This window comes from Betta splendens, chromosome 1, assembly GCF_900634795.4.
Source record: "Betta splendens chromosome 1, fBetSpl5.4, whole genome shotgun sequence".
Lineage (NCBI taxonomy): Eukaryota > Metazoa > Chordata > Actinopteri > Anabantiformes > Osphronemidae > Betta > Betta splendens.
In genome coordinates this window covers 7,538,447-7,553,147 of record NC_040881.3, presented here as the reverse complement: position 1 = coordinate 7,553,147, position 14,701 = coordinate 7,538,447, and the positions used below count along the sequence as shown (strand labels likewise).

The 14,701-nt window shown below is 49.0% G+C and overlaps 2 protein-coding genes across 6 annotated transcripts; one reads left to right on the top strand and one right to left on the bottom strand.

The window, feature by feature from the left end:
• The first annotated feature begins 289 nt into the window (after window positions 1-289).
• acsl1a (acyl-CoA synthetase long chain family member 1a) lies at window positions 290-10,846 on the top strand. Of its 2 annotated transcripts, none has more exons than XM_029149283.3 (21): window positions 290-440; window positions 4,518-4,730; window positions 5,732-5,846; window positions 5,922-5,986; window positions 6,063-6,164; window positions 6,242-6,341; window positions 6,419-6,594; window positions 6,729-6,761; window positions 6,849-6,900; window positions 6,993-7,066; window positions 7,551-7,628; window positions 8,003-8,137; window positions 8,224-8,358; window positions 8,494-8,589; window positions 8,667-8,739; window positions 8,846-8,934; window positions 9,165-9,281; window positions 9,352-9,495; window positions 9,585-9,686; window positions 9,757-9,828; window positions 9,993-10,846. In XM_029149283.3, exons 2-21 carry the CDS (start codon window positions 4,536-4,538, stop codon window positions 10,131-10,133), a joined length of 2,094 nt encoding a protein of 697 aa, XP_029005116.1. In that variant the 5' UTR covers window positions 290-440; window positions 4,518-4,535; the 3' UTR covers window positions 10,134-10,846. The 2 variants fall into 2 exon arrangements, with proteins under 2 accessions (XP_029005116.1, XP_029005125.1); XM_029149292.2 differs by lacking the exon at window positions 7,551-7,628 and adding an exon at window positions 7,414-7,491.
• Window positions 8,979-14,472, bottom strand: primpol (primase and polymerase (DNA-directed)). Of its 4 annotated transcripts, XM_029149309.3 has the most exons (15): window positions 14,384-14,472; window positions 13,699-13,999; window positions 13,513-13,607; window positions 13,305-13,443; window positions 12,939-13,086; window positions 12,778-12,868; window positions 12,555-12,682; window positions 12,304-12,466; window positions 12,127-12,218; window positions 11,940-12,026; window positions 11,680-11,788; window positions 11,520-11,596; window positions 11,365-11,426; window positions 11,006-11,242; window positions 8,979-9,341 (listed from the first exon to the last, which is right to left on the bottom strand). In XM_029149309.3, the coding sequence occupies exons 2-14, from the start codon at window positions 13,864-13,866 to the stop codon at window positions 11,009-11,011; spliced, it is 1,593 nt and encodes a 530-aa protein (XP_029005142.1). In that variant the 5' UTR covers window positions 13,867-13,999; window positions 14,384-14,472; the 3' UTR covers window positions 8,979-9,341; window positions 11,006-11,008. The 4 variants fall into 4 exon arrangements, with proteins under 4 accessions (XP_029005142.1, XP_055368277.1, XP_029005159.1 ...); XM_055512302.1 differs by having other exon boundaries at window positions 8,979-11,242; XM_029149326.3 differs by having other exon boundaries at window positions 8,979-11,242; window positions 11,365-11,411.
• Between the last annotated feature and the right edge of the window lie 229 nt (window positions 14,473-14,701).

The following is a 14,701-nucleotide window of genomic DNA, read 5'->3' as shown; positions in this document are numbered from 1 at the left end:
CCCTCCGGAGGGAATCCAACCCCGGTTGACAACCTTTCAACGTAAAGGACTGTAAATTAAGTGTTTCGGATACTACATTAACGCTAAAACTTATTATGTGCATTTAAAGAGAAAGTTATAGTTTACCTCTTAAAATGAGGCCGAGAAGACGAAATGACTAAAAGTAAAAGTATTTATGTGTAATGTTACTGCGTAGTAGTACTTAATAAATGTACAGGATGTAGCTGCTAGCGCTGTTATAATGCACACATTGTGTAAGAAACATGTTCAACCGTCTTTGTCGGTTGGCCAATAGGAGCAGCTCTTTCAAACTTCGGCCAAAGCAACGGCGCCGCTGATTGGCTGCCTGCTGCAACAGCTGAACACAACCCAGACAGTTGCAGCTGCTGTTGCTTCTTCAAGAGTCGGCTTTAATCCTCCGGATCTGCAGCTGCATACAGGTCAGTGGGAGCACTTAACGCGCACGAACCCACACCCGGAGCCGTCGGTCGCGGCGTGGGCGACAACTAAGAGAAGTGGGCGCGCGTCGTCGCAAACAGGCCGCTTTTCGGGTGTATTGTTGCCTTATTGTGTAGATCCGAGCCAAGCCACGTTGTACATCTCTCCACATCGCATCTCTATTTCCGCTTTTCTTCACGTCCACGTCGAAACTAATGCTCGTGACCCGCGTCTTTTATCAGAACGGCGCGTCCGGCGGCGCGTGTCTGCCGCCCGCACAGATAAACGCAAACCTAGAAACACCGAGTGGACACGTTGCGTCGGGGCAGATACGCGCAGGAACTTCGGTCTAATCTCCGCTTCGCCCGCTCTGCCTGTGACCGACCTGTCCGCCCGCACATTCGCCCGTTACAGCCGACGGAGGGAGGCGCAGGGTGCGCTCGACCCGGTGCCGAGCGCGGCGTCTCCATCGGGGCTGACCCGACCCACGCAGCCAGGTATGGAGGTGCCACGACCCCCACCAGCACGTGTTCCCCCCACCAGCTCCACCCCAGCCCCCCACTACACGCTGCCGCGTGCGACCAGCCTCCACGGGTGTCCGGCAGCTCATGAGAATAAAGTCAAATTCATGTCAGGGAGCACGAGGCTGTAAACGGGTAAAAGAACGAACGCCCACCGCTGAGTTTGTGTAGTAAATGTGTAGCTGGAGGAAGCAGCTGAACGCTGCTCAGGGATAAACCGGGCACTTTGTTTATGCAAAGGATTAACAAGCGTAAGAGCTGTAGAGGTGCAGGTACTGGACGTCTTCATTTCACCGTTTGACCGAGTGCAGACACTAGTTCTTAGGTTTCTGTCCTTTATGTTAAACCAACTGCCAGGTGGAGCCTTGTACGAGAAGAACGGTGCACGAGCGTCTCCACATCTGCAGTTTTATCATCAGTTTCAATCATCTGTCTGACTGTCTCCTCCCGCCTGCAGCCGCCCGGCTCCAGGTTTCTGCATTGTTCTTGTTATAATTTGATGCACCTGGATGCAGTGCTGCATGTAATATTTTAGTTTTAATCTCCAATAGCGCATTGACCTGAATAATCTGCAGACCGCGTCACACGTCACAGCTTTTCCTCAGATTCACGAAGGCACGGAGAAATAAATGAACGCGAAAACCCCTAATTCACGTAACTGACAAATGTGACCCGTTTATTAGGCAAACGCGACGACGGAACCCGTTTAGGCTTCAGCGCGCGCATGAGGGAGATTGAGGTCAAAGGTCGTGTCATTTCCCCTCCGAGCTGCAGACAGACAACAGAAGTGTGATGGAGCGGCAGGTGGGGGTTTCACGCTTCCTGTCCCCCCCTAGAACGTATTCCTCAGTCGGTGGTTCCTCTCCTGTCGTTGGTGACACAGCCTCTGGTCGGTCCGAGCGCCGCCTGTTCTGGGTTCCGAGCCGCCGTCCAGAGGTCGCGCCGGGAGCTGCCGACGGGTGCGTGACCTTTGTTCCACTTCCCGCCTCCCCTCCTCCACCCGCTCGGCCATGTGACTGGGGGTGTCCGGTTTCACGGCGGGGGGTCAGGACCCGCGGGCCCGAGCGGCTGACGAGGCGGGTGAAGCGCTGACACCACGCCGGCTTCTTCTCCCCTAATCTTCCTTCATCAGGTAGCGGATGGTTCTAGTTCTGTGAGTCTTAAGGGCCGTTTAGAACCGTCTGCTGATAGAACGCTCTGTGATAAACCCCCACAATCAGCAAGCGGCTAAAGGGCGCGGGCGGGGCTCCACTCCCCAGGTGCCGTTCCTAATAAAGTGGCCACAGAGTGAGTAGCTCCACATGGAACGCGTCGCGTGACGCAGTGGGTTCCTCCCCCCGTTCAGGTGGAACGTCCGCTGGAACGGAGCGGCTCATAAACACACGAGCACGTGAAGTTGAACTGCTGACTGCGTCTGGAGGAACCTGGAACCGCGGCGCGGCCTGTTGCGACACGTCTGGGCTGCACAGACACAGACGGGCCGGAAACGTCAGGTTTCGGATCCTTCCTCTTGCGCGAGACGGAATCTGCAGCGGTCGCTGACGGGAAACTAAGTGTTTGCCTGAAAACATAAACTGTGAAACTGTTCTGGACGACGCTTAGATTTCCAGGTGTTGCTCTCGTGTTGCGCGTTTGAGGCTGCGTGTGATAAACAGCTGGAGTCATTTGACCCGTCCGCCCCGCGTCACACTGGCTGTGTTTCAGAACCGCTCTCCCACTTCCTGCTTGTGGCTTCTTCTTCTTCTGTTCTGTGTCAAGCGGAGCAGCTGAGGAGTGGGGTGACGGCCGAGCCGACGGCCCATTGGCTCGTCAGCCCGCCGGGCCAAGTATGGGAGAGGGGGGGTGCCTCTGAGCCAGGCACCAGAGGCATGTGCGCATCATCGGCGAACCCGCTCCCCCCACGTGCGTGAGATCATTGTGTCAGCAGCTGTAAAGCAGCCGGCTCTGACTCCGACTCTGACTCTGCTCCCAGCTGGTCGTCCGGCCTCCGCTCTCAGGCTCGTTTACCTCCATCGTGACTGTGACATCAGCAGGACTGTGAAATCGCACGATTTGTCGTCACGCCGCTGTAACGAGGCTGGAAGTCTCCGTGCGGCTGCTTCGGACACTCGGCAACTCAGCGATGACTCGCGCCGCGTTCCAGATAAGGCGCCGCTCGCTCACCAGAACAAACTACTCCCCGTGTTTGAGCCGCTCGCATCAGCGCCGCACTGCAAACAGGAGCCGAGATAGCGGCCGCTCGTTATCCTGTACTTGTGTACTTGTTTGTGCAGCGGAGGCACGGGACGCTCGCGGCAGCAGATAAGTGTGAAAGTTAAAAAAAAAAAAACAAAAAAAAAACAACCCGCGCGCGGGTTTAAATGAAGCTGCCGCTCAGCGCGCTCCACTCAGCGTCCGGCGCTGCTCCGAGCGCCTGTGTTTCTGTCTGAGAGGGGCGTGTTCCTGCTATTCATAGTGGCCAGAACCTCGCAGGTCTATTAGAGGTCAGCGCGAGTCCTGCGAACAGCAACTGCTGCGAGACGCGGCCCGGCAGATAAACCTCGTCACCTCGTGAGTACAGACGGCGTGGGTTTTAATGCACCGGACTGTTTGAGCAGCTGATTATAGGTTGGTGATTAATGCAGACGTGTCTTTGTCCTGTGACGGCCAGTGTGTGCGTTTGTGATACTTCAGGTGGTACAGGTACAAAACTGCTTCTTCTTCTGGGGTTTTGGTGGATATTTTACCATAAGCTCATTTCTGGGCATTTTATTGCATTTAGACTGTAATTAGCCTATGGATTATAAGCAGCTTTATTTGGCAGCTTTTCCACAGTACTGTGTCCCAGTTGGCTCCAGTCCCACAGGTCATGGGTCCGGTGGTAATAATAGAAGTAGGTGAGAAGTCAATTGTAACCTCTGCTGCATTTACCCTCTAATCTAGAGGTCAAATGATTTGGACAGGATGCAAATACTAAGCTTGATAATGAGAATGGAGAGTGGAAAAGACAGAGGTCTATTAATCAAACGTGTTTGAGTGTTTTTAGGTGTGAGCTGGTGGCTTCACGTTGGTCTGTCCTGTGTTCGTGGTGTCTAATCTGCATTTTCCACGACTCGTCCCAGACGCTTGTGTTAATTCCGGACTCAACGCGATATAATCAGGACTTTGAAGAAGGACGTTCCAGCCTTAATTTTTCCCTCAGGCGCGTGTGTGTGTGTGTGTGTGTGTGTGTGTGTGTGTGTGTGTGTGTGTGTGTGTGTGTGTGTGTGTGTGTGTGTGTGTGTGTGTGTGTGTGTGTGTGTGTGTGTCCATGGAAGCATGTGACATAAAAATGTGGAGTCACATTTCCCCTGTCTTTGTGTCCGAGCTCCCAGCTGTTGCAGTGTAGTACACATTGTTGTGTGCGTCATCGTTTCACCAACACACAGTACCGTCCTCGCGTTCATCATCCTGCTGCTGATAAGCTTTTCAGAACAAGGCGTCTGCACCTTGGACGTCCACGTGCCGTTCAGCAGACGAGTCCTGATGCTGCGTTGCGACGGGTTCCAGATGTCACGTCCTGCCTCCGTGTCCCCGCAGGCCCAGTGCACCACAGCCATGCAGGCTCAGGAAGTCCTCCGGCACCTGCGCATCCCCGAGCTGGACGACGTCCGGCAGTACGTGCGCGGTTTCCCCACCAACGCCCTGATGGGAGTGGGCGCCTTCGCCGCCATCACCACCTACTGGTTCGCCACCCGGCCAAAGGCCCTGAAGCCGCCCTGCGACCTCGGCCTGCAGTCGCTGGAAATACCGGTAGGCGATCGATCCCCTCCTGGTGTGAATGTGTGCGTGCTAGCGTGTGCGTCCAGCGGGAGGAAGAAAGCAACATCTGTTGGGCGTCCTGTGATGTGTTGGAGGAGCGGTCCAAGCGCTGGAATGCAGAGAAAAGCTGCGGAGCCGCTCTCATTCAGCTGGAATGTTAATGGCAACCTCAGTTGATCTCCACTTTACAAACTGAGAGACGCACTGTTTATACAACAGGCTTCTGATGATATTTGCTTCTTGTCATTCCAGTATTTACTGCTAACACTGCTCCCTCCGTAAAGCGTCACCAAGCCTTTATTTACAGTTAGGATCACTTGGGTTGATGTTTTACCTCTGGACTTTTGCTTTTGTCTCTACTTGCATGTTGTTGAAAATGATTTACCAAGTTTTTTTACACAACCTGGCAACCCAGTTGTCATTCTTATAAATGGAAATGTGAAACACTGGTAAACATTACCGCAGCATCGTCCGTACATACAATCACTTCATGCTGTGTTTAATATAATTGGGTAAAGATTATGTCATCCTACAACAACTATCCTACAACACCCAGAATCCATTGCACTTTGACAAATCATCTGTGATGCAGTGATTGGACCTACCTGTCGTTTAGCTCCGCCCCCTCTCAGTCTGACCATTGCTGCGGCAGGTACAGGAAAAAAACAGGAAGCGCTAGTTATGGTCTCTGAGCCCATGGCAATCAATTCCCTGCGATGTTTCAGGAGACTTTTGCAGAATCATAAATGATAATTTATCTGCAAAGAAAAAGTGTCCCTTCATTCTCAAATACTACCTGCCATCGATTGGGTCAACCCCCATTGAAAATCAGTGAAGTTTTCCTATAAGATACAATAATCCGAATGAAGACATTATTTCCATAAAGCAGGTATTTGTGTGTTCTCAGTTCATTTAGCACCAACCATCGTTTGTATTTCGTGACTATCGCTGTCAGAAGGTTTAGTTTTCGCCCCAAATCCTTGGTCCCGCAGGGCGGCGAACGCGCCAGAAGGTCCATCCTGAACGAGAGCGACGACAACATGACGTGCTACTACAGCGACGTGCGCACACTTTACCAGATGTTCCAGCGCGGGCTCCGGATTTCAAGTGAGTTGAGTCGCGTGAAGGTGAGGCCTGAAGCGGTGGCGGCCACAGATTGAGCTCAGTGTCTCCTGCTCACAGATGACGGGCCCTGTCTGGGATCGAGGAAACCCAACCAGCCGTACGAGTGGCTGTCCTACAGAGAGGTGAGGGGGCGTGGCCACGGCGGGCGGGTACGTCAGGCTCCGCCCACCGCCTTCACTCTTGTTCTGCTTCTGGCAGGTGTCGGACCGAGCGGAGCACATCGGGTCGGCGCTGCTCCACAGAGGACACTCTCACACCGGAGACAAGTTCATCGGCATCTTCTCCCAGAACAGACCAGAGGTAAAACCAGTGCCCATCCACTGTGAAGACACAGTTGCTGATGTTTTCCTGAGCCCGCGTGTCTCGTGTTCTCGTAGTGGACCATTTCAGAACTGGCCTGCTACACCTACTCCTTGGTGACGGTCCCGCTGTACGACACGCTCGGCACCGAGGCCATCGCCTACATTCTTGACAAAGGTTCCTCCTCCTCACGCTAAGCGCCGACGCTGCCACGGACCCGTCCAGGGCTTGACCCAGTGTCGTGTCTTCCTCAGCTGCCATCTCCACGGTGATCTGCGACGCGGCGGATAAGGCCCGGCTGATTCTGGGCTGCGTCGACGGGTTGGGCCGGACGGTGAAGACCATCGTTCTCGTGGAGGCGTTTGAGCGCGACCTGGTGGAGCGTGGACAGGAGTGTGGAGTGGAGATCCTGAGCCTAAAGGACTTTGAGGTGAAAACACACTTTATTCTTGTTTTTACTGTTTTTGACACTGTTGTTAAATGAATGGAAATCAGGCCTTTGAAGCGCGACTGTTCTCAGCACCTCATCCTCGCGTCTCGCCGTGTGCTTTGTCCTTTTTCCAGGCCGTGGGTAAAGCCAACCTCCAAAAGCCAGTGGTGAGTGTGAACCTCCCCGTCAGTTCTTAGATGTGCAGTAGAAATCTAGGCTCGTGTGCATCAGGTGGATCTGTGTTCTGGTTACAGCCTCCTGGACCAGATGACCTCGCTCTCATCTGCTTCACATCTGGAACCACCGGTAAATAATTACACTCCTTGATGCATATTCCACATTTTGACAGGTACTTTTTTTTAAATGCTGTGTAATTATGGTCTGTAATTTCTTGGCAGGAAACCCAAAGGGTGCAATGCTCACTCATGGAAACGTTATCTCCAACACGGCAGCTTTCATGAGAGTGACACAGGTAAACAAACACTTTCAACCCTTGTGTTACAGTCAGTTATATTTTATTTTTAAAGACAGAGTCCTTTGCTGCTTGTTTACGTATTTATTGGTTTAAGTTTCCTGATATTGTTGCTGTAAACCAGCCAAAGCAGTTGTAAATGATCACTACTGAACACAAACGTTCCCATTCCCGTCCTGTGTTGGCTGGATTACACCAATGCATGCAGCCCCTCTCTCAAAGCCAGCGGAGCCTCCCCCGCTCCACACACAGCATTCGTCATCATGTCTCACTCAGACTGAGCCTAATGGACAGTTATGATATGTTCTTGTCCCTCCTGCCTGTTCGTCTGTGTGTTTGGCGTCCAGGGCTCTCAGAAGCCCAACCGTAAAGATGTTCTCATCTCCTTCCTTCCTTTGGCCCATATGTTTGAGAGGGTGGTGGAGGTACTGTACTTAACGCCTGACCAGGACCTGCATGTTTTTGCTTTGTGTGTCCTCTGCAGGTACACTGCATGCTGACCCGCCATGACACTCACGTATCCTATCTCCCTCTAGCTCACATGTTTGAGAGGGTTGTACAGGTATGTTACCTTTATATTCGTTGCTTGATGAAATCACGAGTCGTTAAGTTTATAATAATGATAATAATTTCAGGATAGCGTTAATTAATATATTTGAAAATGATTAAATAATAATGCGGGTGTTTTGTTCTAAGTTCAGTACCAGTAGCATCTCCATCAGTATCTGAGCCAAACACTGGATCTTAGTACCTGAAACGCGTTTGTAGCACTGATTACGCCAAAAAGCGAAATATGTCATGTCTTTTTGTGTGATTAAAAACCTGCAGTGGGTTTAAATAACAGACATGTAGTGTCATAACAGCGCCCTCTTGTGGGGAAAATGTGACAATGCTCTAACGTCTCAGAGCGGGAATGAATGTGTCTCTGTTCATCAGGGCGTCATCCTCATCCAAGGAGCTCGAATCGGCTTCTTCCAAGGCGACATCCGACTTCTGATGGACGACCTGAAAACTCTGCAGCCGACGGTTTTCCCGGTCGTCCCACGTCTCCTCAACCGCATGTTTGATAAGGTCGGTTTGCGTTGACCTGCTTTTCTAGTCCTCCGCTTGATGTCAAATATCAGATGTGTGGATGTGACTGCTCCTCCTGTGTGCAGGTGTTCAGTCAGGCCAACACGCCGCTGAAGCGATGGCTGCTTGACTTCGCCTTCAGGAGGAAGGAGACGGAGTTGAAGAACGGGGTGATGAGGAAGGACAGCATGTGGGACAAACTCATCTTCAAAAAAGTGCAGGTAGACGTTCTAGCAGATTGCGATTTATCAGTGGATCCAAACACCTGTAGGTGTCTCTCAAGCCTTGAGTCTAATATTACTGTAGCTCCTGATTTGAGTGATTTGTGATTCATCTATTGACTCCGCCCTTTGCAGGCGAGTCTGGGCGGCCGGGTGAGACTCATGATCACGGGAGCAGCACCGGTTTCTCCGACCATCCTGACATTCCTACGCGCTGCTCTGGGCTGCCAGGTGAGACGCGTCCACCAACACCCCACCGCTTAACGAGCGACTGGCGATTCACCGGTTACATCCGCTCTGCTTTCCAGTTTTACGAGGGCTACGGCCAAACCGAATGCACAGCTGGCTGCACCATGTCAGTACCCGGAGACTGGACAGCAGGTACGAGCCAACGCCTCCTCCAACGGCTTCTTGCGTATTTAAGCCCGTGTGTGTCATACGCGCTCCTTGCACAGTGAACCTGAGGTGCAGCTTTCTCTGTCTGCAGGCCATGTAGGACCTCCTCTGCCCTGCAACGCCGTCAAACTGGTGGATGTGGCAGAAATGAATTACCTGGCAGTCAACGGGGAGGGAGAGGTGAGTCGTGTTAATAGTTAATTTAAAGACTCCAGACGCAGAAGTAGTAGTAGTAGTAGTAGGAATATGTATTTAGCAATAAATCAATTATATTACTAATTGTATTTAAAATAGAAGAATTGGTACAAACCACTTTTGTTGAGAAAAAAAAACACATGACATGAAAACTTCCACAAACAGGAGACAAAACGCGACAGTCAGTGTGTCCCTTGTTGCTTCTCGTGCTGTAGGTGTGCGTCAAGGGACCAAACGTATTCCGGGGATACCTGAAGGATCCCGAGAGAACGGCCGAGGCCATCGACGCGGACGGGTGGCTGCACACGGGAGACATCGGGAAATGGCTTCCGGTAAGAAACGCAGGACGCCGCCAGGAACCCCATTATAAACCAGGTTTATAACTCCTGTGGCTGAATGCAGAACGGGACGCTGAAGATCATCGACAGGAAGAAGCACATCTTCAAGCTGGCACAAGGAGAATACATCGCCCCCGAGAAGATAGAGACCGTGTACAATCGCTGCGACGTCGTGTCCCAGATATTCGTTCACGGTGACAGTTTACAGGTCAGAATCAACAAAGGTCACATGTTTTAAACGAAACGAGCTCCAGACGCGTTGGTGCTAATGAAGGTTTGCTCGTTTCCTGGTTTAAGGCCTGTCTGGTGGGGATTGTGGTGCCTGATCCTGACTTTCTACCTGTCTGGGCCAAGAGAAAAGGGATCGAGGGATCCCTCTCTGAGCTGTGCAGCAACAAGGTGGGATCTTATATTTTTTAATCAACGCTGCCTCGACTCTGTACACGTGTAAAATCTCCTCTGTCTCCAGGATGTGAAAAAGGCCATTTTGGAGGACATGCTGACGCTGGGGAAAGAAGCGGGGCTCAAGTCGTTTGAGCAGGTGATTGTTGCCGTGTTTGGTTTTGATCCCAAGGTTATAATAAGGTTTATTCAACTGCGCATAAGCGGCACATCTTCAAACGCAGCCGCGTGGTTGTTCGTTCAGCGAAGCCCTGAGCTACGGTTAACTTGTGCCGTCCCTGCTCTGCTGTTCTCCCCCTGCAGGTCCGAGACATCGCCTTACACCGCGAGATGTTCTCCGTCCAGAACGGTTTGCTGACGCCCACGCTGAAGGCAAAGAGGGCGGAGCTCCGCACACACTTCCGGGAGCAGATTGATGGACTTTACGCGAGAATCAAGATGTGAGCCAAACCTCCGAGTACAGAGGCACAAGGAGGAGTCAGCCTTTGTTTGTTCCTGACAATCTGAAGCTTTGGACTGGTATGTTTTACTGGTGTGGTTAGTAAATCCCTACCATCCCTGTCTATTCAAAAGGACAAGGTTGGGGATGCTGCGTAGTAGAGGTACAGTAAGGTTTTAAAGGAAGTGGGACTTTTATATGACCATGGACTATGTTGAGTATCTTAAACATCAGTTTAAGCCTTAGGGAGACAAAAATCCAACAAATATGCTTTTAACAGTGACAAATATTAACTATTTATGTGCCAAACTGTTTCATGTTTTGGTTATCTATTTAAGTTGATATTTAATGGAATCATCAAGCCTGTAAATAGTGAATCTGCCTAAAGACTATTTAAAGGCAGAGCATGTGCCTGATGCTCTGTAGGTGTAAGTTCCTTCATTCCTGTGTTTGTCAGTGCTGCAGACTAAAGAACTGATGAACCTGTGTCAGTGCCCAATCATGTTGCTTTACAGATAATTTATTTTTCTGACTGTTTGCATGAAAACGCGTTGCATGGAACGATTCTGATTTCAGTGCCACAAGTTGCGGGATAGTCACACACTTCTAATCATGTTGAGGACTCAATGAGAGTAGTGGTTATAATGTAAAGCACAGTTTTGTAAGTATAGTATCAATGTCAGCTTTATCAAATAAACTGTCTTAATATTTCCTCAGATTTTGTCTGTTTTTTCTTTGTGTTTAGATTTAGAGCTAAGCAGCTTTAACAGGTCCACGAGATTCACTTTACATTAAATGCTTATTAAAACATTTTAAAAGCAGTTTTCTATTCAAATTCTTAAAGTAATGATCAGTGCAGGATTACACAAAGGTCTACCTTCTAGTCAGACTCGAACTCAGCCATGCAACCAAGCAGAAGCTGATCAGAGATCTCTGCACTGCTTTGTTCGAAGTCGTCCAGGCTCTTTAAGTAGTCCTGGTCATCCTGTGCGTCTCCCCAGACATCGGCTGCTCTCTCTTCGGGACACACTGTGCTTCGTGGGACCTGGTTTACAGTCTGGCTTGGTTCGATATTGCCAGAATCATCCATTACGTACATTTGGTCCTCCTCATCCTGTTGGAAAAAAAAAACAAGAGTGAGATGAGAAACACCAGATATTGGAGCTTTAGCGGAAGACATGAATGTTGTGGCAGATGTTACTGTTATTCAAACTCATTAAAGTTAAGGAAACGGACCAGTTTCATGATGTAGCTGATGCAGATTTCCTGTGGAAGTGGGCAACCTGTAAAAGGAAAACCTAATTTCAGACACATTGTTCATTAGGCCACAGACTGTTCATGAGCCCCATGCGAGTTCTTCTACATTGTGGCGGCTCTAGGTCGTAACGTACTTGAGGACCTGAAGTTCCTGCAGTCGGGATCGTGACACTTCTGGTACCACACCTCGTCTTTAAGATCCACAACAATCCTACAGGAGGACAAAACTGACTCAGAGGGATGGAGCACACGCAAAGGCAGTCTTTAAAAATAAACATGAAACGCAGCACGTACATGATGTTGTTGCTTTGATGAAACCGCCTCACATTCTCACACCAGCGGTATCTGGCGATATCGTAGACGAGCAGCTGTTCTGCAGCAAAGTAGTTCCATCGTCTGATGCCTGATGAGAGACAAGGCAGCTCAGAGGCAGATGAACCAAATGCTTAGAACATGATGGCACAGTAGGATTTCAATGGGCCTCAATATAAAACGATTGATTGACTGTTTTAAAGCATTATGTTTCAGAGCAGCAGAGTCTTTTTGTAACTCACTTCCTTGTATCCCGTCCTTTTGAACCACATGTAAAACGAAGGCGTCCACCTCCTGGTGAGGGGACGACTGGCAGCCAGAAAGTGACTCTGCCACAGCAACAATTAGAAATCATACTCTATACTAATCAAGTCATACGCACACAAAATTCTACACAACAGTGAAAGATGGTGCCTGATCTCAGCTCACCCGAATTTGTGGCTGACGTGTGCTGTGGCTTGGAGGTTTTGGACTCCTGTGTTTCTGGTCCTTCCCACATGAGAATTCTCTGACCTGTGAAACTGATCATATACAGTAGGAAGTGATGCGGTGCCTTAGTGAAGGCAGTTCGTTCAGCAGAGAACCAAGGCAAACATGTAAATGTACCTCACATTACAGATCAAGGAAGCCAGGAATATGCTTTCCTCTGCAGACATCCCCTTCTCAGCTTTGGCTGTGAACTGGTTGTCGTCTGCCACAGTGAACGCTGCGTTCTTTCCCACTTTTGAGGATTTGTAAAGGCGGAAATTTCTGTTTTTCGTATAAACACCTGGTTTTGGAAAAAATACCTGTAATTATACATCCTAAAAAAGGCTTTTTTTAAATAAAATCATACAAGCATTTGCGATTCCTCTTACCGAGATCCACAAAGAGCCCGTTGCGACCGTCCTTGTTTCTCACCTGGAGGAAGCTCAGGTCTTTCTCTTCACGCTTACGCCGCTTGGTCTGTGGACGTTCTGTCTCACCGGCCTCTGCTGGCGGCACCCTGTCCATATACGCCTGAGTTACAACCATCACTGACTGACAGTGTAGAAGAAAAATTCAAAACATTTTTATACACAATAATAAAAAATGTTTTACCTTTTGTCTGCCACTGAATTCCCAGAATCGGAGTCACTGTCGCGTTTGAGTGTGTTCAGCGCTGGCTGAAGAATCGCATGAACAAACCTCCCTAAAGATACAATGTTTAAATAAGTGGGTAGGAAATGTTTTGTCTCCACAGCACAACGCCGCGTTCTTACCAACATGTATGTTGTCTTTGAAAGCTGCGTTTTGGAGATTGAAGATGAGATGTCGACTGAACTTGTCTTCTGTGCTGGAGTCGAGGTTGAGGACATTTTTTACAGAACATGTAATCCCATAAACTTCCAGTAGGTTGTCACAGACATACTGTCAACAAAGAGGACACAGAGTGAAAACAGAAAATGCAGCTGGATGGTAAAAATAACCTGCCGCTCTGTGTGTTTATAGATTAATGCATAATCGATATATAACTTTATATATGTTCTGTTGTTCACATTCTTTTGTCCTTATTACCATTCTCAGTGGATTATAGATGTCAATTAAAAGAATAATCTGCATCTTATATTATTTATCCTGTATCCTACCTGGATGAGGGAGAACACCATTGCTTCGCCATCGGCTTCTTTGTTTGACGGTTTGTGGAACTCCAAGTCGAAGTAAAGCTTACAGACAGCCCCCTCTGGTATCACCTCGTAACAGTGCATCAGGGACTGGGTGTAGGTCCTGGCAATTATAGTTCATCATCAGTGGACGTCGACACAGAGTAACAGACACATCACTTTGCCAAGTCACCTGTAGTAATGCCAGAGCTCGCTGTAACTGGTAACCAGATAGATCCGCTGACCAAGAGTTGTGTTCTCTTTTTCGAGTGCAAACACATGTGCAGCCTAGGCAACGAAAAGGCACAAATAGTTTGCGTTTCCAACCAATAGATGGAAAGTTACATGCGCAGGTCCTGCCTCCACAGTCCTGCGTTACCTCTTTGCAGCTCTGAGCGAAGCCGATGGCCAGACTCTGACGGGGGAAGAGCTTCCAGGTGGAGGAGGGCTGGCACAGCCGAGGTTTGTAGCGCGTGGTGAGGGGACACAGCTGGAAGGACTGAGCACGCTGCTCGACCCTCTTCAGTCGCTCTTCCCACTTCCTCATCCTCAGGTGCTCTTTAATCACGCCACCTTTTATTGCACGTACAGGTGAAGCTCTTCACGTTTGCCCAGCGGTGAAGTGGGGTCAGAGGTCAGGAACAGAGCGTCTAAACAATGCTCTCTTGGTTTGACCTGCACTAAACACATTAATGAGCAATAAGAAGAGTTCATACCAGATCAACCACATCATAAATTACACATAAAGTTGAGAATGATCAGTGGTTACATTACATCTACTTCTCAAACGATGACTGTACAAGCTAATTGGCTAATAAACCAATGTATTTACTGTTTCTATTACGGGCATTTGTCTTTGATCCATGAAATAACCTGTAACGTAAAAGTATATTAACGTCCCTGTATGAAATGTGTCACTTATCCAACGAGGACAAACTGAAACTAAGGTAACGTTATATCGAAATGATTTATGAGCTGAATTCATCACTTAAAGCTTCGGTACCGCTGAGATTAGGGCAAACTATAAACCCGGTTCTTGTTAGAAATCAACAGGTTTCACTTACCGCGTCTAGTTTGTAATTTTGGCGCGCCAGAACCCGGAAGTAGTGTTGCTTCCGGCCAAATTGTCGTGTCAAAGTAAAATACTGCAATAGTTTGTTGTGACGTTTGTTAGTAAATAAATAAGGGCATACACTTGGAGGATATTAAAGCTAGAGCACGAACAGTGTCCACAGTAAACAATAACATATACATTTCAATAAAAGCCTCTTCTTTGCTGTGTCTTTCTGGAGCCTCCAAATCTTTCATCACTTCTTCTCTTCATATTCAGGCTTATGTGGTTCTTTTATTTATAAATATATTTCAGTGTAATAAAACTAGAT